The sequence below is a fragment of the Hipposideros armiger genome, unplaced genomic scaffold (assembly GCF_001890085.2).
Source record: "Hipposideros armiger isolate ML-2016 unplaced genomic scaffold, ASM189008v1 scaffold_72, whole genome shotgun sequence".
In the NCBI taxonomy this organism is placed as follows: domain Eukaryota; kingdom Metazoa; phylum Chordata; class Mammalia; order Chiroptera; family Hipposideridae; genus Hipposideros; species Hipposideros armiger.
Window position 1 is genome coordinate 3533742 of NW_017731422.1, and position 25344 is coordinate 3559085.

General features: G+C 40.2%; 1 protein-coding gene across 4 annotated transcripts in view; it reads right to left on the reverse strand.

The window, feature by feature from the left end:
* Positions 1 to 515: 515 nt before the first annotated feature.
* UBR2 (ubiquitin protein ligase E3 component n-recognin 2) overlaps positions 516 to 25344 on the reverse strand; it is a 126003-nt gene continuing 101174 nt past the window's right edge. For 3 of the 4 annotated variants that reach the window (XM_019642727.1, XM_019642726.1, XM_019642729.1), the window contains 15 exons: positions 24584 to 24687; positions 23573 to 23651; positions 20805 to 20953; positions 20347 to 20402; positions 16268 to 16364; positions 15943 to 16010; positions 14277 to 14412; positions 13699 to 13789; positions 12109 to 12239; positions 10601 to 10709; positions 8905 to 8961; positions 7222 to 7299; positions 6117 to 6287; positions 3974 to 4075; positions 516 to 2670 (listed from right to left, as the gene is read on the reverse strand). In XM_019642727.1, the coding sequence (XP_019498272.1) occupies positions 2529 to 2670; positions 3974 to 4075; positions 6117 to 6287; positions 7222 to 7299; positions 8905 to 8961; positions 10601 to 10709; positions 12109 to 12239; positions 13699 to 13789; positions 14277 to 14412; positions 15943 to 16010; positions 16268 to 16364; positions 20347 to 20402; positions 20805 to 20953; positions 23573 to 23651; positions 24584 to 24687 (1570 nt within the window). In that variant the 3' untranslated portion in view covers positions 516 to 2528. The remainder of the gene's footprint in view (positions 2671 to 3973; positions 4076 to 6116; positions 6288 to 7221; positions 7300 to 8904; positions 8962 to 10600; positions 10710 to 12108; positions 12240 to 13698; positions 13790 to 14276; positions 14413 to 15942; positions 16011 to 16267; positions 16365 to 20346; positions 20403 to 20804; positions 20954 to 23572; positions 23652 to 24583; positions 24688 to 25344) is intronic. The other variant, XM_019642728.1, reaches the window with a different exon arrangement.

A 25344-nucleotide genomic window follows, 5' to 3' on the forward strand; every position in this document is an offset into this window, starting at 1 on the left:
TGCCTTTTCAGTCTGATGCTTTCAAGAGCCTTTTGAAAAGCACAGCAGAGCTCTCACAGGGGTAGGCACTACCTCCCCTGCAAACACAGGATGCAGCTCCCTTCCTACACGTGTCTGTATAAACAGGAAGTATCTGGGGCATGTGTAAGAACACAGACCTGGAGATCACTAGGTAAGGATGGGAAAGGAGAGTTTAAACCTGGAGATGGGTCTTGGAGCTGGGAGAGGCTTCGAGTGGCCTGTTTTCCCAGTGATGTGAGGTCCATAATGGACCTCACATCACTGTTGTAGCCAATGACCATGAAACTTAATCAGCTGAAATGATGATGAAGCTTTCTCTGGGAAGGTCAAGAGCGTTTAGCTCATGGCCATCACTGACACTAATAATATAAGCATCTTAAATTTCAAGCTAATACAGATGCCCCAATTTATTTATAGCAAGGTGACATGGGGAACACTTCCACGGTACTGAAGTGTGTGAAACAAAACAGAAAGAGAACTAGGCATACCCAAAGTAATGTCAACACCTAAAGCATTTATTTGGATATCTTTAAACTTTTTACATATGATACATTCCAAATTTTACAAGTTTTCCAGATATTAAAGTTATAGCCAATTTATTACAGATAGGATTTTCCCTGATATGAAAAGCATGTTACATAAACATTTCCACAATAAACATAATACATGTGGAACCAATCATAAAACTAAGAAGATTCGTTAGGTAGGGAAGACAATTATCTTAATGATGCCAACACCAGAAGATAAAGCGCACATGTAAATTAATCTCCTCTTACTTCCGACCCCCTGACATTCTCAGAGAATGGCACCCAGGGACACTCTGCTAACGACAGGCTTCTGTGAAGTCAGCCCTGAAAGCTGGAGTACTGTCAGGACTTGGTGAAAAAGTCTATAATTCATTTACGAGGGAGAAACCTGATCTTTATCACTAAAAATTCAATCTTGGCGAACATTGAGAAAAGTCAAAAGAAGCTGGATCTAAAAGCCCAAGGAAAGGGGATGTGACAAAGGCCGAAATTATAATCATGATGCCGCCTGAACCGCTCACACCAGATGTTAGGAATGGCCAGAAAAAGGGAGGGAGCTCTGGGTTCTCATTCAGACTTTCTTCCTATTGAGTGAGAAACACCTCCTCTTAGCTGGGTGGGCCAGCCCCAAGCGAGAGAAGCCAAGGTCACCCTTTCAGGAGGCCGCCTTAGAGGAAGCAGCGACACAGTTTCCGTGTCCCCGCTCATCTGAGCCTGAAGCCTGTCTTTCTGACCTCCCTCCTGGGTAGGCTGAAGTGTGCCATGCTGAGTGGAATGGGACTTTCAGATGCAGCTCAAACAAAACTGAATAAAAGGGTTACTTGCATTGGCTAAAAAACCCCCAAAGCCTTTCATGATTCTTTTGTCCCTGAGCCCCACCTTGGGGAGGCTCTGAATTTATCTCTCCACGAAATGTGCCATCACTGTGTGTGTGTGTAGTCCAAGCTCTCAGCACACATACATCAAATGAGCGTGGCTGTGCGGCATGTAATGGTTAGAAGCCAGTTTACTAAGCGGCTCTCATTCTAGGAAGGCACCTCTCAGTAAAAACAATGTTTACAAATAATAAAAAGCCTGGGCACAGAGGCTGTCCCAGGAATGTACTAAGTGAGCCAGTAGGTAAACAGTGATCATCTATTCCAGGAAATGCTAGTAGGGGTGAGGGTGGGGAACCTCAAAAACACTGAGTACTCTTTTTTTTTTTTTGCTAGCGTTTGATTCTAGATGCATGGTCTGTTTAATCTTAGAAATAAGAGAATATATCGTCTGAAAAATTAGGATACTCTGATTTTCAAAAAGCCCTTTAGAATGAGTTTTTTCTCTCAAAGCCGAAAGTCTTGCCCCCAAAAAAGAAAAAAAAAATCCAACCTTCCACAGCCCTGAAAACCACCCAGCATATGAAGAAACGACCTCCCTCCCTCCCTCCCTCCCTCCCAGGGGCTCCTTGTGCACAAGTGCCCCAACCCTCTCCCAGCTGACTGCGACAAGGAAACGCCACTTTCTAATTCCACTGCTTTGCTCTTAGAGGTAGGGGCCCATCAGCAGAGGGGACATTGACCCCGTCCCAGTGTTGAGTCACTGACAGGGACCCGGAAGTGGGACCCCCACAGGCCAGAGACTGTTTCCCGCGACTGTCAAATCCGCTTCAGTCTGGAGTGACCTGGGATCGGTCATGGTACACAGCTCAGACCCCTGGGAACGGCTGGACGCAGTCAGGTGCCCACATACAGGCCCAGTCCAGCCGAGAGAAGCTCCTCGCAAGAAGTTACGTTTGAAGGACATGGCAAATGGTGCAAGAAAATCTGCTGACGGAGGATGATTCTATCAGTCTCTGGATCCAGAAACTATAAAAATAAAACTGGGAAGAAAAGCTTAAATGGAGAATTACTTCCAAATCCAGGAGAACTTATTTCCTATACTCTTTCTTGAAAAGCCACTGGGTTACAAAAATCCAAGTTTATATTTTTGGTAGCGAAGTGACTATAAATGCTGCCAGTCAATGCCGACCAGTGTCTGGTTCGCTTCCTGTGCGTGTCCGATTTCCTCTGTGATGCTGTGCTGGTGCCACAGCTTCTGGATCTTCTTAAACCGCTCTTTGCACAGATGTAGAGGATTTCCCCGTCTAGAAGGAAGACAGACGTCACTCTGGATGCATTCGTTTTAATCATCTATTATTTCCCAAATTTCCTGGTTTAGGGAAAGTTGTAAGTTACTGGTTTGAGATCCTCCACAAAACTTCTGTTCAGCAGGCGATGCTGGCTATTATTAACGCGTTAGCTTCGAAGGTTTGCTAGGAGGAGCTGGAGAGGGCTAAGGACTGCAGAGAAGAGGAAAATGCACAAGCTCCGCTTCCTCAGGCTGTGAGGAGGCAACAGGGGTGAGGTGGAGCAGGAGGGGCTGGGCTGAGGCTAAAACTATCCATTCATTGTCCATTTTGTCGGTTAAATGTAAAAAAGAGGGGAGGGGGCAGGGGAGAGGATGGAAGGGAAATTACAGGGTTCCTCAAAATGCTGTATTTCAGCAACAAAGTTTAAGCAAAGCAGACAAATGTGAATAACATCTGGGTCTGATTTAACCGAAGCACAGTTTGTGCTGAGTTCACGCCTGGTGCCTGCACTCCGAGTTCACAGGGCACCAATCCTCGCCCTACCCAGGGCGGCTCCTCCTAGGAGCCTGCACTCCTCAGAGAACACGAAGCACCATCATCAGGTGGCAGGTGCCGGTGACCTTGCAGTCAAGCGCCTAGGCGGCGCATTTATTCTCCTGGCTCAGTTCCCAGGGCTTCAACTTTTGCTCCCCAAGGCTGGACGGTTGTATCTAGGTTAAGACTTTTACCTCCTTTGGGCAAAAAGAAGTTCTCTAATAATGCTTGGGGGAACTGTTGTTAGCATTTTGCTTATGGTGTAACAGAAGCTACTGGAGTAGAAGTGATTAAGCCTCAACTACTATTGTATTGCTCTGTATGTCCTCGATCTTTGTCCCCCAGAATCTTATGAAACAAGATAAGCTCATCTATTATCCAAGGTCTGCTCTCTTAGATCACTTGAACAAGCTGGCTCTCCCTGTACAAAGCCACGCAAATCACAGCGGGCTGTGCCCATAGTGCTCTGGTGCAGTGGATGCCACATGGCAATTCAAACGGTTCTGGTTCTCTGGAGTGAGAGATGGAAAAAAGTGGCACTCTGTCCTGTCCTGATGGCCCCCGTGACATTATGAGGGCTGGGAAAGGGAATGCCAAACCAGGTAGCCAGGTGCCCTCCTTGGAGGAGCTCACAGATACCAGCCACCTGTGCCAGGACGGAAGGCCCCAGCCCCCGGGCTATCAGCAGGCCGACTCGGGACCACAGGGCTCATCATGCCCACCACATACTGCGGACCCTGGAGGCCCTGAGGCAGCCACGCCAGCACCCAGGACGAGCCCTTACCTGAGTCCCTGATCAGTCTCCCCGTAGTCGTCAAGGTAAGGAGGGGAATAAAAGCAGCCTTTGGTTTTGCCGGCTAAAAATAGCACCTGACATTCCCGTACTCTGTAGAGAGACCATTTACACATTATATATTAGTAACCAAGTTTTGGATCTGGTTTCAAATGGATTAAATTCTTATAAAAATAAACAATACCAGTGTTTGTTAGAAGAGAAACAACGGCATTTATAGAAGACACTTACAAAAGTATCTACACATCTTAAGTTTTAAAAATTACTAAAATGATTGTATTGTAATCAATAATGACTGTATTGTAAATCAATTTAGTGAGGGAGGGACCACTGTGGATAAAGAATTGATGGCTCATGTAATAGCACCCTTTCAAAAATTGTTAAGGGCCGGCCGAGTGGCTCAGTTGGTTAAGAGCTTGCTCAAGTGTTTGAGCTCTGAGCAATAGCGGTTTGATTCCCAGCCCGAGCTGAGCGGCTGCAGAGCTGCCAACAGGTGGCGGGATGGCTCAGTTTAAAAAAAAAAAATTGTTAAGTGTAGGGGCCAGCCGAGTGGCGCGATGGTTAAGAACTCGCTTGGGATGCCAGAGGGCCCCGGTTCGGATCCCACATATGAGGGCCAGTGACACTGCCCTCCACAGCTAAGATGCACAGCTTAACCTGGAGCTGGGCTGCCATGAGTCGCCGGCGACGGCGTGGGCTGCAGTCCCTGTGGCAGTGGATTGCCATGGGCTACCGTGTGTAGCCAGCAGCCAGCGTGAGTGGCCAGCAGCCGCAGTGAGCGGCCGTCCAGAAGCCGGCAACTGATCTGCCTCACCAGAGAAGAGCGCAATGATGGTGCCAACTTGGGCCAGTGAAGCAACATTCTCCACAACTAGATTGAAGAACAAAACAACAGCAACTTGTCTGTTCCCCTTTCCCCAATTCCCCAGCGCTGTTCCCATCCCCCCAATTCCCCAATAAAAATCTTTAAAAAAAAAAAAATTGTTAAGTGTGAGCAATTTAACTACTAAACATAAAATAGTTACTGACATTTTAACCACTATTATGAGGAAATTATTCATTAAAAACATGGTACACAAACATTATGAATTCGGTTGACTGGAAACACAAGGCTATATAATACATACGACCAAAAGAATTTTGAAATATGCCAGGTAAGGGGAAATGCTACTGTCACATTTCTCCTAGGGGCCATTTAAGTATGTGTCTCCTGAGCCCTCTAAGAGGTTTGCCCAACTTTTTTTGGTATGTGTAATTCGGCTCAATCCAACATCTACTGAGAGCCTATCTCATACAAGCAATTGTCAGGTACTTAGATGACTAAGATACGGAGATCATCTATACCCCAGAGGAGCTCAAACTCATGTCACTTCTCTTTCAAATGCCAAAATGGCTTCCATCTCATTCAGAGATGTCATTAGGATACACCAGGCACCATGATTTTCCCCAGTGACACCAGCTTCCTTGATGTTTCGTGAACATGACAGGCACATTCCCCAGCAATTTTGCACTTACTGCCGTCTGCCTACAATGCTCTCCCCACTTCTCTAGGTCTTTCTCCAAAAGAATCTTCCCTGGTTCCCTATCTAAAATTCAGTTCCCCAGGTGCCATTTCATTTTCCCTCCTCTGCATGTATCACTTTTTAAATTCTTACCAGTCTTGTTTATTTTCTATCTCCTTCACTAGAAAATGAGCTCAGGGAAGGCAGAGATTTTGGTCTGCTTTGCTGAGCATTCTCAAGGCTCAGTCAATAGGAGTCACTAGTAAGTATTTGTTGTATGTTGTTGAATATACGCGACTGCATATACACAGGCCTGTGATATGTATGAATCCAAAGCCATGAGGACACAATGAAAGGACTAATTCTTACTAGATGTGGGTAGAAAACTCAAAGACAACTGGAAGTTTCACATGAGAACGAGGCTTGAGGAAAGTAGAACAGAACTGTCATGGGGGTGAGAATGACGATAATGGAAGAACCAGCACAGTTAACTTGAGCCAAATAAGATGTGCGGAGTCAAGGCTTCGTGTTTCTCAAATGAATAAAACGCACGAGAACAGCGGTCTTAGAACTCTCTGCAGCGCAGCAGTTTTCATGCATGCATGGCTAAGGACCTGCCCCCAGGGCCTTACCTCAGGAAGATGCCCACCCCGGAACCACAGGAGGAGGTGTGAGCTGTACAAGCGCCTACATCCTCCCCTTCCAGCTCAGTCTGGCAGCAGTAGCTCTGGGAGCACAGCAGGGTTCCACACACAAGGCACAGAGTTGGGGCTCTGCTCTTATCACCACCCGATTTAGGGCACCTTCATGGAAAAGAAAAAAGCACAAGTCATTGCTCTAAAAAAGAGTAGCTGAAGAGCTGATGGTGGTCAAGAAATTTTGCAACATCACGTAGAGGTGAAGATGCATATGTATATATCCCACGGCCCAGGTAAAATTATTTCTAGAATAGGGAACACCTCGCACATATATACAAGCACCATGTACTGGAAACAATCAACAATCAGAGAAAAGATAAACTCATCAGTAGGAGGAAAAAATGTAAATTCTGCTATTGTCATTAATAAAATTCTATACAACAGTGAGAAATGATGAATTAAAAGTTATGTATGTCAAATATATAAATAAATCTTACAAGCATTGCTGAGTGAAAAAAAGATGTAGAATGTACGGTACAGTACAATGCCATTTTAAAGCTTAAAACATGCAATATAAAAATAATAATGATACTCATAATCATAATATATACTGATGCCGCGGAGGAATGCAAACATTTGTAGTTCACATGCAGATGCACAGGAATGCTCACTCTCCACCCAGAAGGGTGGATCTCTGCTGAGGAAGGGGGAGGAGGCACCATAGAGATACAGAGGCATCTTCAACTGTCTAGGTAATGTTTAATTCTTTACACTACTGATTATTCTTTATGCTGTTCACATGTTAAATATTTAATGTGTTACACATTACTAAGGGCTCTTATTACTTTATAGTGCAAGTTGTTATTTAGAGAAACTTCAATGAATCACACTTGTCCCCACATCACCCCCTTTTCTGTATCTTATTCTGAAACATGGTGGAATAATGCTTTTACAAGTTAGGTGGTGTTAAAGTACTCCCGAGGTTACGATTTTCCTATCCGAACAAAACAGAACAAGAACAAACAAAATCCCTTAAATCCTGTGTAGAGATGTATTTCCAATGGTAGGAAATGCTCAGTACTCTAAAATCACAACTTACGAGAAATTAGATGCTTGATTAATGAGGCTGCTGTAATCCTCTGGAAGGTCTATTAATCTGTTAGATTCTCTTGGATAGCTTAAAAAAAAAAACCACACAAAAACAGTTACTATGAGGCGGTATTACAACAACAGGGTAACTCAACTTAGTCAAAACAAATAGGCAGACTACCTGAGTGATTGGTGCTACCACAGGGGTACAAGAAGCCACAGTAAGAAATTAAAAATGCATATTTAAATAACACAGGGCCTTATGGTTCACATTTTTACTCAAAAAGCTCAGAATAAATGATCAGGGCAATAGACAGTATGTAGAATCTGCCCCATTTAAGTGAAATGTGGAAGCTCTGGGAAGCAGGGGAGGTGCAGAAGAGGCTTTTTACCTCCAGGCTTCCACCAAAACAACTAAGCCAGGGAGAGCCCAACACAGAACTTGGGAGAGAAAAGACAGAAAAGATGGGCTTCTTAAGGGTGATCTTAGGGCAGAAACGAGTTGGAGGAGAGAAGAAAGTAGAATAGGTAAAGTGGAGGCCATGTTGGTTCTGTGACAATTCAGATAAAATTGAGATCCAAAGTGAACAGGCACTAGAGGACCCCCTCTCAGTGGGCACGCCTGCCCCACATGGGCCACACGGCCTGGCCTCTGCCTGCTTTACCTGTGGCAGGACCAGGAGTGGACTGAAACCATGAGGGAGCTACTGAGACAGCAGTTCTTATACCAGGATCACCTGGGGAAAATTCTGAGGGGACATACATACTAGGAGACTAACTTCAGAGAAATTAGATTTGGTAAGTAGGGCCCTGAGTATTTTTTCCAAGTTTGCAAAGTTGTTCTGATGTGTATCTCAAGCTGAGAACTCCTGTTCCACATAATAAGTTTTCTGACTGCAGGGTTGAACCAGATGAAATTGGTGATACTCAACCATTTCTGATTTATAAAAACTGAAATTTCATATGGTTCAACCTAATAAAACTGGGGTGATACGTCATCTCTGGATCTGAGACAAACTGTGCATGAAACCAAAGAACAATCTCCTTTAGCCCCTGATTTTTATGGATAATGTATTCGGCAGAACCAGAGAGATATTAATAGATGAAATACAGCTGTTACCACCTGGTAATAGCAAACTTTAATACGGAATCAGAATAGATCTCATGTCAAAAGGAATGAAGAAAAAATAAACATGATTGGCCTAGATTTAATATTGGGTTGTCGGAAAAGTCATGACGTATTTTTTCTATGTTTTTTGTTGCAAAAATGCGTCATGACCTTTCCGACAACCCAATAATTACTGAAGCTGAGTGACGGGTATGTGAAGCCTTCTTATGCTAGTCTTTAAACTTTTGGATACTTTGAAGTTTGTCATGAATAGAAAAAGAAAAAGTAACAGCTAAGAAAAACCTAAAAAAGGACCCACATTTTTAAAAAGCATTTCTGAATATAATCATTTTGTTATTTGCTTCCTCTGTCAAGAATAATGTACTCTATTTATGTTCCTAATTCTGATTCTTTTACAAATTCTCACCACCATTAGACTAAGAAGAAGAAAGTATGAAGGCGCGATGGCCTACCTCCTGGAATCACAGTGTGGAAGTCTGAGGTCAGTGTGGAAGGGACACAGCACTTACACCCCGCTTCTCTCCCCCCTGCGCCCCACCAAGTCTTTGACAATCTTCAACTTACCTGATAGCATCTCTTTTACCTTCTAGATATCTTTTAACTTCAATGTTCTGACACCAACTTTAATACAAATGGGGGAAAAAAACACTTTTTAACTTTTGAAGGTTAGAACTAGAATTCTTTGCTCTAAATCCAGGAAGAGAAAAAACAAAACACTTCTTTGCTCAATATATTTATCTCATCAAAAGAAGCTTGGAGGAATACATATTTTGTCCGCAACTTTTAAAATCAGAAGAATGTAACCTGTGATTTTTTAAAAGCAAGAATGCTTAATGTATAAAATTTGTGGCTACATACACTATTACCTCTCTAATTTGGATACGATGAAAAAACCAGTCTGATTTAATGACAAGCTCTTATTATCTGGAGCTAGAACACTTATATTAAAAAATAATTTTTGTAGTAAAATATACATAACATAAAATTTACCATTTAAAAGTGTACAGTTCTGTGGCATTAAATATGTTTACATTGTTGGGCTACTATCACCACAATCCAACTCTAGAACATTTTCAACTTTATAAACTGTATTTGTTAAACACTAACCCATCCCTCCCTCCACCAGCCCCTGGCAATCACCACTCCATTTTCTGTCACTATGAACTCAACTACCCTAGGCACCTCATGTAAGTGAAAACCCACAATATTTGTTCTTTTGTGTCTGGCTTATTTCACCTGGCATGTCTTCAAGGTTCATCTATGTTATGGCATGTGTCAGAATTTCCTTCCTTTTTAAGGATGAATAATATAAATATATTCCACTGTGTGTACATATATCACATTTTGTTTATCTATTCATCAATTGATGGATACATGGGTTGCTTCCATCTTTTGACTAATCGTGAATAATGCTGCCGCGAACATGGGTGTACAAGTATCTACTTGAAGCCCTGCTTTCAATTCTTTTGCAATATATGCCTAGACGTGGAATTACTGGATCACCTGGTAATTCTGTATTTAACTTTCAGAGGAACCACCATACTCTTTTCCAGAGTGGCGGTACCATTTTCTATTCCTACCAGCAATGCACAGGAATTCCAATTTCTCAACATCCTCAACAACACATATTATTACTCTGCCTGTTTGAGTATAGCTATCCTAATGGGTATGAAGTGGTATCTCACTATGGTTTTGATTTGCATTTCCCTAATGACTAGTGACATTGAGGATGTTTTCATGTGCTTACTGGCCATTTGTATATGGTCTTTGGAGAAGTCCTTCGCTTATTTTTTAATAGGCTGTTTGCTTTTTTGTTGTTGAGATGCAGGAATTCTGGACACATATACACACACAGGATATTAATCCCTTATCAGATATGATTTGTGAATATTTCCTCCCATTCTTTGCATAAAACAGCCAAATTTTAAAGTACAGGTATTGGACTAGGTAACCATTAAGGTTTCTCTCAGTTCTAAAAGTCTACAGAACAGAGTCCTAAACAAGTAAGTTGATCAGAGGAAATACACATTTTTACTACTCCTCTCCTTCCAAGTGAATCTGCTTATGCTATTCACTAGCTGGGCAAAAATCTTATGACAAAGGTAAACCTTAACTCAGAAGGCCTAATCATTATAGTTTAAATTACATGGACTGAATTTTGCCAGCCTCACTACCTGAGAATTATGCAATATATGAGATAAGCTGAAGTCTGTTTCCATATAACTATTCAATGTAATGAAGAAAAATGTATAATCATTACCTTTCAATCAGTAATTTAATTATCTCATTATTTTCTTGAAAAAGGCAAATGAGGTTGTTTGGCAGGGAAAGATAGTTACATAAATATTCAAAATGGCTTGTTCCGGAAACTGCAAATGGAGAAAAGAGTAATTAATGCATGAAACAACTAAGAGTAGATCCTGTATGAGAGTAGCAATAGCAGACTTTAAAAAAAAAAAAGCAAGAGGAAGGAGTTCAAATTAGGCAGGTACATAACTTGTAGGAAGTTAACAAGATGGCACATGGAATGGGATCCACAAAAGGACACAACTGAGAGTGAAGTCAGACAACTCCTACACCAACCAAACTGGTTACATTTTCATAATGTCTCAGTTTTATCCTTTGCAAGATGGTATAAACCTGCACCATCTCCTTCATGGGGTTCGTTTTGAACATTTGAAGACACAAATAACGTATGGTGCTCCGGAGAGTATAGAGCAGTACAGAAATACAAGATGATTTCATCACGGAGATGGATTTAAGCACTAGCTCTAATCATCCCTGCAAATGATCAGGAAGTCTCAACTATTCTTTATGATGCCTGGGCACCCAGCTGAGTGGATATGTCAGTCAACAAACTTTCAGGAGCAACATTAGCAGGCACTCCCTTCCCTGTGCCAGGCACTATGGAATACAGAGATACAGTTAACTTTAAGTCAACTGTTATACTACTTTTATGCAAGAATCAAATATAGGAAACTGAAATAGCAAATGAATTCCTACATTAAAATCAGATGTGTGCAATTATGAATTTTCTGAACTTTAATGCCACATTTCAAGTTAAAAAACACTTGAAATTGTCAGTTTTTACTTTTTAAAATCTGCAGAACCCAGTTTATGAATTGAACATTTTAACATATGAAAGCAAAACTGTATTTTTGTACATTTCTATGTACAAAAAACACATTCACTGAGCTTCAATAAAATCAAACATATAAATTCACATTTTTATCCGCAGTCAATTAACTATGTTGTAAACTTTTAATCAGTTTTCAATTTTGCAAGTCACTTTAATTTTATGCTGCTGGAGTGCAAGACTACATACACTTCCTACATTTTAAAAGAAATTAGAGGGCTGGCTGAGTGGTGCGTTGGCTAAGAGCTGGCTTGGGATGCCAGAGGGCCCCGGTTTGGATCCCACATATGAGGGCCAGTGACGCTGCACCCTGTATAGCTAAGATGCTGAACAACAGCTCAACCTGGAGCTGGGCTGCCGTGAGTCGCCGGCGACCACGTAGGCTGCAGCCCCTGCTGCAGTGGGTTGCCATGGGCTACCGTGTGTAGCCAGCAGCCTCCGTGAGCGGCTGTCCAGAAGCTGGCGACTGATCTGCCTAGTTCAGGAAGAGTGCAATGATGGTGCCAACTTGGGCCAGTGAAGCAATGTCCTCCACAATTAGACTGAAGAACAAAAGGACAGCAAGTTGTCTGTTCCCCTCCCCCCAATTCCCCAATAAAAATCTTTAAAAAAGAAAAGAAATTAGAAATTACCTTGAATTTCGGGTGGCGGGGGAACTCCATTTAAATAGTGAAAAAACAAAGCTGAACACTTCAGGAAAGGCATGATTCCAGCTCTGACACTCCTCCATAGATGCCAGCCGGAGGATATTTCTTTCAAGGCACTAAAAAGAGAAAAATATTAATGGAAACAGCCATTCTAGTTACAGCACAATGTGAAAACAGACAACTGCTATTTGGCATTAAAAGGAATGGGTAACTCTGACTATTACAGGATGTCAGGAATAAATGGTGATATATAGCCTCCAATGCTGTTATTAAAACTTATAAAAGTAGGGCCGGCCGAGTGGCGCAATGGTTAAGAACTGGCTTGGGATGCCAGAGGGCCGCGGTTCGGATCCCACATATGAGGGCCAGTGACACTGCCCATCACAGCTAAGATGCTGAACAACAGCTCAACCTGGAGCTGGGCTGCCGTGAGTCGCTGGCGACAGCGTAGGCTACAGCCCCTGTGGCAGTGGGTTGCCATGGGCTACCGTATGTAGCCAGCAGCCAGCGTGAGCGGCCAGCAGCCGCCGTGAGCGGCCGTCCAGAAGCCGGCGACTGATGTGCCTCGCCTGGGAAGAGCGCAATGATGGTGCGAACTTGGGCCAGTGAAGCGACGTCCTCCACAACTAGACTGAAGAACAAAAGGACAGCAACTTGTCTGTTACCCTTCCCCCAATTCCCCAGCACTGTTCTCATCCCCCAATTCCCCAATAAAAATCTTAAAAAAAAAAAAATTTATAAAAGTAATGTTAAAGGAGAAAATTTGGAAAATACAAAATAATTATCCACTACTCTAGAATCTTTTATCAGCAGGTATTATTCTGCCAAACTATTTTCATACTAATCTGTTACAGAGTCATAAGTGTAACATGAAATTTAAAATGAACAAGTTTTTTAGAAAATCATAAACCATAATTTTTATTGAAATTGTAATATTCTGGAACACATCAATCATAAACAATACCAAATTATTCCCCTGCAAGCAAGCACTTAGAGTGCATTCAATTCTTTGCTAATATACATAATATCAGAGTGCACATTTTTATGTCTATAGGTTTCACTATGTTAGATTATTTTATTAATGTGGATTCTCAGAAATGTGGTAAGGTAACTTAGTTAAAAAAAAACAAACATTATAGTTCTTGACATATACCATGAAAAAGCTAAATGAAACTGTTGTACCAAATCAAAATGACTCCAACAGCATGTGAAGTTCTAATTCCTGCCAGTCCGGAATATTGCCTTAAAAATGTATGATGCCAATTTAATTTGCATTTTTAAATTCCCAAGGAAATAACATGTTTTAGAATAGCACTTTCAAAGTAAGTTTCATGTTTCCACGTGCCAGATCCTCTGAGCAAAAAAAAAGGGTTCTATGGCCAAATAAATGTGGGACTCTGTTTATTACTCCTCTCAGAAGTCTGCAATCTTTCAGAGACTTCCAATCAAGTTAGTACAGACATACTCCCATCTTCTTTTTAAAACATGTCAACAGACACCAATTTCCCTAATTTAACAAGTGAATCTTTTTTCATGCTATCATCTACTAATATCCTATAAAGATTATGATCCCACCTTCCTGTATACTGGCGAAGTGTTTTATACAAAGCAAGAACTGCTAATTCTTCTTCACCAGCAGGAGTTTCTTGATCCATGCCGTTGTCTTCTGCAAGAGAAGGAAGTATGAGCACTCTGTTTGCCCATTAAACAGATTGATGACCACGCCATTAAGCATTCAGCATATTTACACGCTCAAATAGCGTATGAAAATGACCCCCAAAACACAGACCCTGAACCCCTCAGCTGTGAGCACAGTACTGATCTCTATCAGAATAACCAGGAGCCCACAGGCTGTGGAAGAGGGAGGCCCCTGAGCTGACTCACGGTGCCCACAGAACGCTGTGTGCAAAATCAGCTAAACATACCATGTGTGATACTCCAATAGTACTAAACTCATGAAATAAATATAGGTACAACACTCACATTGCTAAGGGGTTTTAACAGAATTTGTTTCAAAACTTGTCACACGAGGATAAACAGAAAAAACAAGTAGCCTAATTATACTTCATTTATTATTTTCATCCAAGCACCTTTTCCTTTAATACTTGTTTTTTAACTGCGAAACTCAAGCACTTCCTTCAAGTAGATGTTACCTGTACATGAGGTAAGTAAGATCTGTATGATGTGTGCCATAGTAACCAGATGGAAAATGTGAAGGTCTCCAGTGCCAAGGCTGATCCCTGAAAAATCCTGACACTGCAGCGCGGGGAAAGCGAGCACCAAGCCCACCTAGAAGCCAAATACAGAGTCAGACACATACAGGCCTTTCCTTTCACACCTAGACACGCTTCCATTTTCTTGTGTGACCCACTTCAGAGGTCAGCCCCTCCCCTTAAGGAATCTTTGTTCTTAAACAATACACGTTAGAAATTCCCCTAGGATTGGCTAAATGAAATTACTTAAGAACTAAAGGAGTCTTGATGGGCACTATCCTTTCATTAACCCAGTGATTCCCCTATACATAGTCTATTGTTAGCAACAGTTGAGATCTTTCTAGGGAGGTGAACAGTGGAAAATGCATGGGTTTTCGATCCATAAGGATCTAGCTATGAACCCTAGCTCCTCTTATGAGCTTTTTAGACAAGTTAACACCTCTGAGCCTCAGTTTCTCTGTTGGTAAACTAAAGAGTTTATATGTGTTTTTAATACTTCAGTAGTAAGGATGTAAGGACTAAACAGGACTGTACGTGAAAGCAGGTACACAATCCATGCTGGTTCTCGTGTTAGCTGCCTGCTGCCTGCACGATGGTTTTCATAGGAGAAATGGGAATGGTAACAATGGCTAACACTTACCAGGGTAGGGACCCATTGCTCTAAGCTCTTTACATTGATTATCCCATTGCGTTCTGACACAATCATAGCTACTAACCATCTTATAGACACAGAATCTGATGCCCAAAGAGATTAAGGGGACAGCACTTGGGGGTGCTGTGTGTGGCGCTGCACTGTGTCCTGTGTAAGGGGACCAGCTGAGGTGGGGCTGAAGTTCAGCCCCCCACTGCTTGGCCAGTGGTGCGTCCCCTTTTCAGACTACAGAGAAGATACACGGGTTCCCTAAACCACACAAAGGGGCTATCTATGGCTAAGTAGTGTGACCCCAGCAGGGCTGTACCTGCCTAAAAGCACTGTATGGGTCAGCAGTAGCCCCTATATTACCAGTGTTATTTGTATTTCTTTGTAGGTCAAACACATGGAGAGGTTAAATTACTGACTTTGGCCACAAAGCAAAATAAGAGCGAAGATTAGACACTAGATTCCTCAACCTTTTTGTTTTTTTTTTTTTCCAATTATAAATTTTTTTATTCCTTGACTTGTTGATGATAGCTATTCTAACAAGTGTGATGTAGTATCTCATTGTGGTTTTTATCTGCATTTCCCTAGTAACTAGTGAAGTTCAGCATCTTTTCATATTATCTGTTGGTTGTTTGTCTTCTTGGGAGAAGTGTCTGTTCAGGTCCTCTGTCCATTTTTTAACTGGATTATTTATTTTTGTTGTTAAGCTGTATGAATTCTTTATATACTTTAGATTTTAGCCCCTTATTGGAGGTGTTGTTTGCAAATATCTTCTCCCATTTGGTTAGCTGCCTCTTTGTTTAACATTTTCTTTTTGAGGCTCCTCGGAAAAGAACCATATTCAAAAGTAGTTAAGAACAACAGATGACAACTCCTTCTGTCTGTCTCCACACTATTCACCAAGTCTAAGATAAAGTTCTATAGTACAATAAAGAAAATTTCAAACACAAATTACAAGATACCCACCAATAAATGAAACATGTCGATATCTAATATGCATGGCAGGTCTCCATGATTGTCATCTGGCACCAATGCTAAATATTTAAAGAAAAAAATACATTAGCAAATTTCATATTTCACCATAAGTATTATTTTAAAAATGCATATAACCTAGTTTAAATTAATGTTTTTTGCAAGATATATATGAATTTATAAGCTAGAACTTGTACATAAGACAAGTGATATTACCAAAATATATCTCTCATAATGGAGAGAAGTCATACCACTAAAAACAAAATTACAGAAGATGAGAAATTACCATAGCATATATGGCACATGTATTGATACTCACATGCAAAAAGTTTACAAAAGTGTCCTTGTACCACTGAAAGTAATGCCACTGTCCAATGTGCTGCAGCGAATCTTGTTAGGGACCTAAGACAGTCATCCTGAAATAAGAAGATTGACACAGTTAACAAAGAAGCCAGCATATAAAGTAGTTCTCTTGTTTTATGAATGCTAGTTCAAAGCACACTAGTTGAAGCAAAGCTAGATGCACAATGAAATCTCTCTAGATGGTATGGAACTGAATCTGTGACATCTTCAATGACCTGTCTCTAACATGGAATGAATGGAATGGAAAATATCTAATTGAATGCCAAATAAACCAAAGCTACCTCCTTGCCACCATGCTGCTGGTTCTCTATGGAAAAGAAAAGGATACATGCACCCAGACAGACGTCAACCAACAGACTCCCAAGAATGTAATGCTGTATTTCTTTATATTTATTCTAAAGAGATACTCTAACTACAGGTAAAGATGAATTATAATCAAGTATAAACATGCTAAAGAAAAAAGACAGATGAGTAGTAAGCTAATGAGCTTTTTCTTCCTGTGTAATGCTCTATTTTCCAAATTTTTCTGTAATGATGTTTAGTTCAACATATTTGAGGGCCTACTATAGGACAGCCTTGGTTTTCAAAATCCTAAAATGAAAACTTAACCCCCATATTCCTCCTCTCAAGGAGCTCACAGCCTTGGGGGTGAGAGGGGAAGAAAAGAGAGGAGGCGGCAGCTGAAGGAGGCAATGCCACAGATGAGGGATAGCTCACTCACAGGACATGGCTCCGAGGTCTCCCAGGTAAGGCAAAGCTTGAAGAGCATCTTAGAGAGGAGTCTACTTAGGGTACTCTAGCAGAAACAAAGGCTTGGGAACCAGCAATGATTCTATAAGCCTGGACCATGGTTGTGGGGATTGGCAGGTGATCATAGAGAAACTGGCGAAAAAGTGTAACAGATATGATCAGGGTAAGTTCTGCAGGAACCTCTCTGATAATTTATTAGAAAAGAGTGAGATTTAAGGTACAGACTGGTATGGAGTCTAGGCAAGAAATAATACGGGGCTGAACCAAATAAGCAGAAATAGGGATGGAAAGAACGGGAAAAAATATGCCGGACAGGAATTGAACAAACTCTGCTGACCAACTGGATATGAACATCCAGACCACACGATGCATCCAATAGGAATTCTGAGTTTCTAGCTTGGTCACCTGGATGGACAGTAATGACATTAACTAATAAAGGCAATACAGTAAGAAAAATGATTTGGACTGTTCAATTTGAGGTGCCTTTAGGAGATCTAGGTGAAAAAAAATAAAGCAGGCAATGAGGTAACAGGCCAGGTTTGGAGATATACAAGTGGGAATCATTTGGATATAACTGAAATCAGAGGTGTAGATGGGGGTACCAGGGAAGAGTGTCTGATGGCTAAGGGTCATGGGCCGAATTCTGGGGCGTTTAAAACATCTGCAGGATGGAGGAGGGGTTGCAGACTGAGAAGGAGGTGCCAGAGAGGTAAGGAGAAAACCAGGAATGTCACAGAAATTGAGAGAAACCGAGTTTCAGAAGGAAGTAGTTAACAAAATAGAAATGTCAAATAAGGAGTGAAAAATGCCCACCCACAAGGATAATGAGATCACTTGGTGAACTTGGTAACCGCTGTTTCCAAAGAGTGAAAGTGTTAGGGTAGGAGCCAAATTGCAGGAAGTTGAAAAGTGAAGGGTTAGAAAGAATCTGGAGACAGAGTATACACTATTGTTTAAGGAAATTTTGCTGTATATAAAATTTCTCTCTCAATAGGATATGAAATTAAAAGCTGCAAGTACTATTTCCTTATCTGTATTTAAACATTTTTCATTCATTGCATGGTGAAATAAAAGAATGAAGTATGCTTTAAAATGGCTTACTCATAAAAATGAATGAAAAAGCTAAGGTCATAGACAGAAGGAAGGTAACACTGAGGGCAAGAGTAAGAAGAGGATGGTGGAGCACACTTGACAACAGAGGAAGTGCCAGGAAAGGAGGAGGTAAAAGAAGGAATAACTAATAGAGAGCAGATGCATTTCAGATAATAGGTGGAAGGATAGGCCACCTTACCCCAGGTCCCTTAGCCTCTGATACATGAGAGAAAGGTGAGTGGAGATTTATGTAAGTTTGAAGGGAGTCAGAAAAATAAAAGTTTACTCCTAATGACAATATACTTTAAAAATTAAAAAACTAGGGCCGGCCGAGTGGCTCAGTTGGTTAAGAGCTCGCTCAAGAGTTTGAGCTCTGAGCAACAGCGGTTCGAGTCCCGGCCCAAGCTGAGCAGCCACTGAGCTGCCAACAGGTGGCAGGATGGCTCAGCTAAAAAAAAACCAACCAAACAAAAAAAGCACAAAAAAAATTTAAACAACTAAAACAAATAAGCTGCATTGTATAAGACCTGCAAAATTTTGATATGAGCAACCTGATAAAAACATTACAATAAAGGAAAGTAACAGGCTAACCTCTCTTATGAACATACATGTAAAACTCTTAGCTAAAACATTAGCAAATCAAATATAATGATATATAAAAAGGATAACCTACATGACCACGTTGAAATTATTTCAGGAATGCAAGGTTGGTTTAACATGGGAAAGTTAATGTAAACTGATAACACAAAATCATATTAACAGAATAGATGAAGTCAACAGTATGCTGACGAGGTAGTGTGAAGTACACAGAATTAAGAAAATGTATAAGAATTGCCTAAAAAACTCAATAGAATAATTTTACACAATTGGGACTGCCTTTTCAATAATCAACATACTACCAACTCTTATAGCAAAAAATATCACAGCTAACTCTGCCATATCCTATCCTGTCCTGTCCTATCCTGTATCAGAGTCAAGACTCTGCTGATTTACTATATACAATTCATCCAGTATTAATACCAGGATCTACCCTAGAAGTTCTAATTCAGTAAGTCCAAAGTGGCCCAGGTATTTATATATTTAAGAAGTTCCGAGCTTTTAATGCACAATTTCTGGGCCAGGAACTTCTGATACAGAAGCTATATTCCTCACACCATAAAAAGGGTCTTGAGACTCTAGGTGTATGCAATGAAAACGAAAGTTAATAAACAAACTGTCGTTTCTAAACAGGCATACTTTGTTTTGTTTAAATTTTTTAATGGAGACTAACCCAGTCTTGGGGGTCCGAAGAGCCTTCCCACATCAAGTGGCATCTCTCCCACGTGCAAATAAACCCCTGCTAAAGGCTAAGTTATTTTTAAAAAATATTAAAAAAAATTCATTGTTTTGCTTTAGATGGCATTTATTTTTATATTTTAAAAATATGCCCATCCCTCCAACCCCCCTTCCCTTTGGCCACCATCAGGTTGTTCTCTGTATCTATGGATCTGTTTCTATTTTGTTGTGTTTATTCGTTTGCTTTGTTTTTTTGAGATTCCACATATAAGTGAAATCACATGGTGTTTTGTCTTTCTCTGACTTATTTCACTTAAGTTTATGCTCTAGGTCCATCCCTGTTGTCACAAGTGGCAAAAGTTCACTCTTTTTTATTGCTGAACAATATTCCAGGTGATTCTACATGAATAAAATTATGTGATTTTACTTAAGGGCGATTTTATGATTATAAGCTTGAACAGCAGGTAGGTCTGACACTGTCTGACATTAGCTACACAGAAAAAATTAGCAAGCTTTGACTGTATATTCCATCCTCACTTCTCTAGGCATTAAATATACTGTTTTGATATTAATTTGATGTTTCTTATAAGGTAGTCAAATGTGGTAGAGGGTGTGCTCTGTTTTATATTTCCAATTATAGCATTAAAAATTCAAGAATAGGCACTCTGTTTTTCCCCCCATCTTTTCATGTATTTAACTAAGAGCTCCAGATGAAAAGAGCCAAAGTCCATTTAAAACAAAAACAATGAGAAATTAAACCAGAAACATAACTTCAATATCGTTACAGAAAATGGGTTTTACTACGAAAAGAGTGAAGCTATGCTTAAATAGCCAATTCAAGTTTTTAAGATTTACAAAAAGCAGAAATACTGATTTTCCATTCCACCATTCTATGAATTGAGTAAACTAATAACTTACCAGTCTGCAAGGCAAAGGACCAAACAATGGTTTATCTTCATCACTTAAAATTCTTTCTGCAGATTAAAAACGAATAAGATGGTAAATTTTGTTATATATATTTTATCACATTTCAAAAAAAGTTAAAAATAATTCTTTCTGCAGGAAGCACAATATTGTCAGGTTTTGATATCTTTTAAGTCATTTCATAAGAATTAACTTTGGATGAAAAGTAAAAATGAAAACACGTTCCCTCAACTGGCGAGAAGCTGTAACCACCATCAAAATCAGTTTTCAGTGGCTGTAGTTAATTTATAAACTGTCAATCTAGTATTTGGTCAGTATACTACATTTCCTACTTCCAAGTCTTAGTATTATTTCTTCATATTGCTGCCCACTTTAAACGTCTCATTTAAATACACGTAACTCCTGCCAATGGATGCTTGTGACTTAAAGAGACACAACTCTACATCTCTTACCTATGCTTTGGATGGTGTACGCACAGCTTCCCCAACACATTATGGGTACACGGGGATCCTCTTCATTGGGATGAACCTTTAGTCCCACCTTGTACGTAGCAGTTCCAAATGTTGTTAGCATTTCTTTTATGCTATCGGAATAAGGGTTCCTGAAGTGAACATGTATAGGATCAGCTCAAAACAATGTGCTCACGTCAATCAATGGTTCAGTTTCTTAACAGCTATTTGCTATGTTGGAATTGAACCACTTAAACTATCTAAAGGCAGTTTTATGCAAAGGGTAAATTAAAGATATGCAAACTGCCTCTGCCAGAGAGGAGTTACGTACCACTTGGGCTGGCAGAGGTGAGGCACAGGCTGCAAACACGGTATTAGGTGAAAGTCTACATACTGGCTGAACTGTGAGACCCTTGACCTCTTTCCCCATCCTGAGAACACTGGCAATGTATATCCAATGTCATAGGTTTTAGTTCCTCCGGTGAGGAATCCTCAGGGGAAAAGCCGCTTTACGCACTGACACTTAGGGGTCCCAATGGAAAGGCTGGTGGGGTCTGATCACCTCACTGGGAGACACAAAGGCCAGCTCGCTCTAACCTGCTCATCACGTATCCAATGAGCTTCTCAGAGACTTCCTGAACGGTCACCCAAGGGAAATAAACATTTAAGGAAAGAAGCAGACATCAAAGAGATGAAACAAACAAGCAGAAAATGTACGGAAAACAAAGGCAGTGTAGAAAGCAGAAAACTTATAAGAAAATTATCAGACGATCAGTCCAATAGGGGCAACGGCAAGCTAACAGGAGGATGACCTCAAAGAGCAGAAAAACCAAGAGGAGAAAATTACCTAAGAAACAACAAAAAATGCTCAAAACTGAAGGACTTGAATCTTCAAATTCAAAGAGTATACTGAAAATGTTGCAAAATAAATAAAGAGTCACATGCCAAGGAATGTCACAGAGAAATTGTAGAATAGTGGGGACTTAAGAGAAGGTCCTAACAGTTTCCAGAAGTAATCAAGTTAGAGAGGAACAGGAATCGGAATGGCGTTGATTTCTCAATGGGTGCTACAAATTCATAAAACAATGCCTTTAAAATCTAGATGAAAATTACTTCTAAGCTACCATCCTATACCCAAACCATCAATCAAGCAAATGGATACAATACATTTATTTCCAGACATGAAAACTTAACACCCAGGGACCCATTCTTAGGAACCTGCTGAAGGGTGCACCTGTACAAAATAAGGGAATAAATTAAGAGGATAAAATGAAATCTGAGATCCAGTGAAATAAGAGGAGCTTGGCCGCGGAAGTCTGAGCAAAGCTGTGCCGTGTCCTGATTGGTGCGGGATGACAGAGGCTGTGGGGGGAGGGTTCCAGGCTAGAAGATCATGTGATGGGTCTGAACACTTAGAAAAGCTATTGCTTAAAAAAAAAAAAAAAAAAAAAAGCTATTGCTAGGCAGCTGAAAGATCTATTGCAGCATTTAGCAGGAAACGGAAAAAAGTAACACATACATAGAAAACAAAGCCCATGAAAAAAACCAGGTAATTATTAACCACAGGAACGACAAAATTGTACAAGAAAAGAAACAGAATTATGACACACAACTTACATCAGTAGAAATAATTATAATGTAAAAATTGTCAACGGATTTAACCAAAAATTGTGAAAGAACTCTATAGGGAGACTGCTGAGGAGCACTGGACAGGGCAGAGGTAAGAGCTGAATACTAAATTGTCAGCCAGTAAACAGAAAGCTACTGTTTAGAAACAATGCATCAAGAGACAGTCAACTAAGCATTTTAACTAGAAATAAGGAAGTAAACAGCAGAAGAAACAAACAAAATGACAGGACTGGGGAAAGGGAGGGGGAACGTGGGAGGCACAGGACTGATGGTTTTTCTCTTTAAGCTTTTCAGTCTTATTTTTACTGAGTTACTTAGTACATGCCAAGAACAGCTTCCAGGTGGCTTTACATGTATTATGTCACTTTATCCTCATAACACTTTGAGGTATATTTTAGTATCCTCACTTTACAGATGAGGAAACTGAGGTACAGAGAGATCAAGAAATTGGTACAATTGCACAGCTAGTAAGCAGTGCTGCTGGGAACTGAACCAAGCCACCTGGCTCTAGAATTTATGCAATACTTTATAACTAATTGGCTATGGGGTAAAAAAGAGTCAAAATACTCTAGTTTGGATCCTGGGTTACTAAGAGGCTGGTGGGCCATAAAAAGAAATATGGAAGTCAGAAAGAAAGCACAGGGGCCGGCCGAGTGGCTCAGTTGGTTAAGAGCTCACTCAAGAGTTTGAGCTCTGAGCAACAGCGGTTCGAGTCCAGCCCGAGCTGAGCAGCCGCTGAGCTGCCAACAGGTAGCAGGATGGCTCAGCTAAAAAAAAAAAAAAAAAAAAAAAAAAAAAAAAAAGAAAAAAGAAAGAAAGCACAGGATTTGGTGGGGGAGTTGCAGTTTGGATTCAGATGTACTGATGAGTGTTGTCAAGCAGAGGCAGATACAAGGGCCTATTACAGAGTCAGCAGTACAGACCAGGGGAGGTTGGTGAGAGCTAAATATCCATGTGGTTCTAAGGTTTTTATCAATATACTCGCTAGAAATATCATCATGTAATGCTTACACCTCAGATTTCAAGATCAGTGTCCTATAATATTTTGCTCCCTAGCTTACAAATCATATTCTTACTAACTGCTAACTTAATTTTTCACATCAAGTAGGCCATACTCAGAGGGAATAAAATCATATACTCACTTAGGATGAAAATCAGGCCTAAACCCTTCGGGGAGCTGCAATTCATCCATATTTTCTGAATTCTTTGAAGAGGCAATATCTATAGAAATAAGCATTTCATCAGTCCACAACATTTCTATGAATTTCAGCCACATATTTCATTCTAAATATAAGTCAAAGAAAAAAAAAAAAAAACAACAGGAAAAATTTCTATTAATAAAAACTGGCATAGCATGCATTCAAAGCATGAGAACCACTACTGCTCTGATTGACTGAGGCACCTTCTTCAGTCACCACTGCTTTTCCTAACAGAAAAGCCTCTAGAACAGGGGTCGGCAAACTGCGGCTCGTGAGCCACATGTGGCTCTTTGGGGACGTACATGTGGCTCTGAAGTAAAATTGAAAATGAAAATAAACTATCATAGTTTCATTTATAAAAATTCTAAAGGATATTATTCACATAATGGTGACTTTATTTGTTTTATGGCTCTCGAATAATTTTTAAATTGTTGTGAGGGACAGGATTGGCTCTTTCATCTCAAAAGTTTGCCGACCCCTGCTCTAGAACATAACTAGAGAAGGGAGGAAAAGAAGAGTATGCTATTTTGTTTTTATAAAAGCCAACAATATAAATTCTGCTCAGACTGTTTTCTCATAAGGTCGTAAGTGCAGTGCATGCCTTGAAACTTCGGAAGCCTTTGGTAATGCCAATAATAAAGTAGTTAGGCCACTGAGAACTAAAGCTAGCTCTGCAATACTCAGTTAATTACCCTGCCCCTAGAAGCTCTTCAATAAAATGGGGGGGATAAGTGAGAAGTATTTATTATAAAACTTCACACAAGCCTGTGGGTTTCCAAGGAATAAGAAGTAATGTAGTCAAGACGCTCATTAGGACAAAGGAAATTAGAATAAGACAAAGGTTAAAATGCGAGGTTTCACTTTAAAAATATTCTTAAACAATTCTCTCTGGAACCACATTTTCCAATAATCTCAGACTTTAGGGAGAAATGAAAGCAGGTTATCAGAACTTACTAGGAATACTTTCTTCTTTCCTAAGAATCTGCAATGCTTTTGTTTGCTGAGATATTGCTCTAATCCACTGAGTCAGATTTGGTTGGTCTGAAAAATTTAACCTGCTAGAAAAGATTAATAGAGTGGTTAGTATTCTGTTGTTGTTTAGTTTAAGAACACAAAAATACTCCTTAAAAGATCATGGGTATAATATTTTAAACACACTTTAAATATGTTTAATAAAAAAAAGCTAGGGGAAAATCTGTTGCTTTAAAAAAGTAAGGATAGGTATTTGCCAATGGAAATAAAAATATATTTGTCACTATGATGCTAATAACATTATTTGTCAAAAATTTCACTTTTTTCAGTGCTAGAATTGGCTAGTATTTCTTAAAACATCACAGTTATCACAGCACCACTAATATTTATTGAGTGCTTATTATGCGACAAACGCTTAGTAAAGCATTAACAGTATTAGACTTAAACCTCAAAATATTCAGATGAAACAGTTTATATTATTATCGCCATTTTACAGATGAGGAAACTGGGGTTTAGAACTATGTAACTTGACTAAGGCCATGTAAGGGACAGATCTGGCATTCAAGCCCAGTTATATCAAACTCCAAAGCCTATGTTCTTCATGACTATGTCATAATTGACTCTCATGGAAAAAATACAAAACCTGAACCACAAAAGTGACAGGTGAAATCCAAAGGTGATTTTTGTCCTTCTTTTATGCAGTGAATCCTTAATCTAACGATTCATTTGTCAGTTCAAATGCA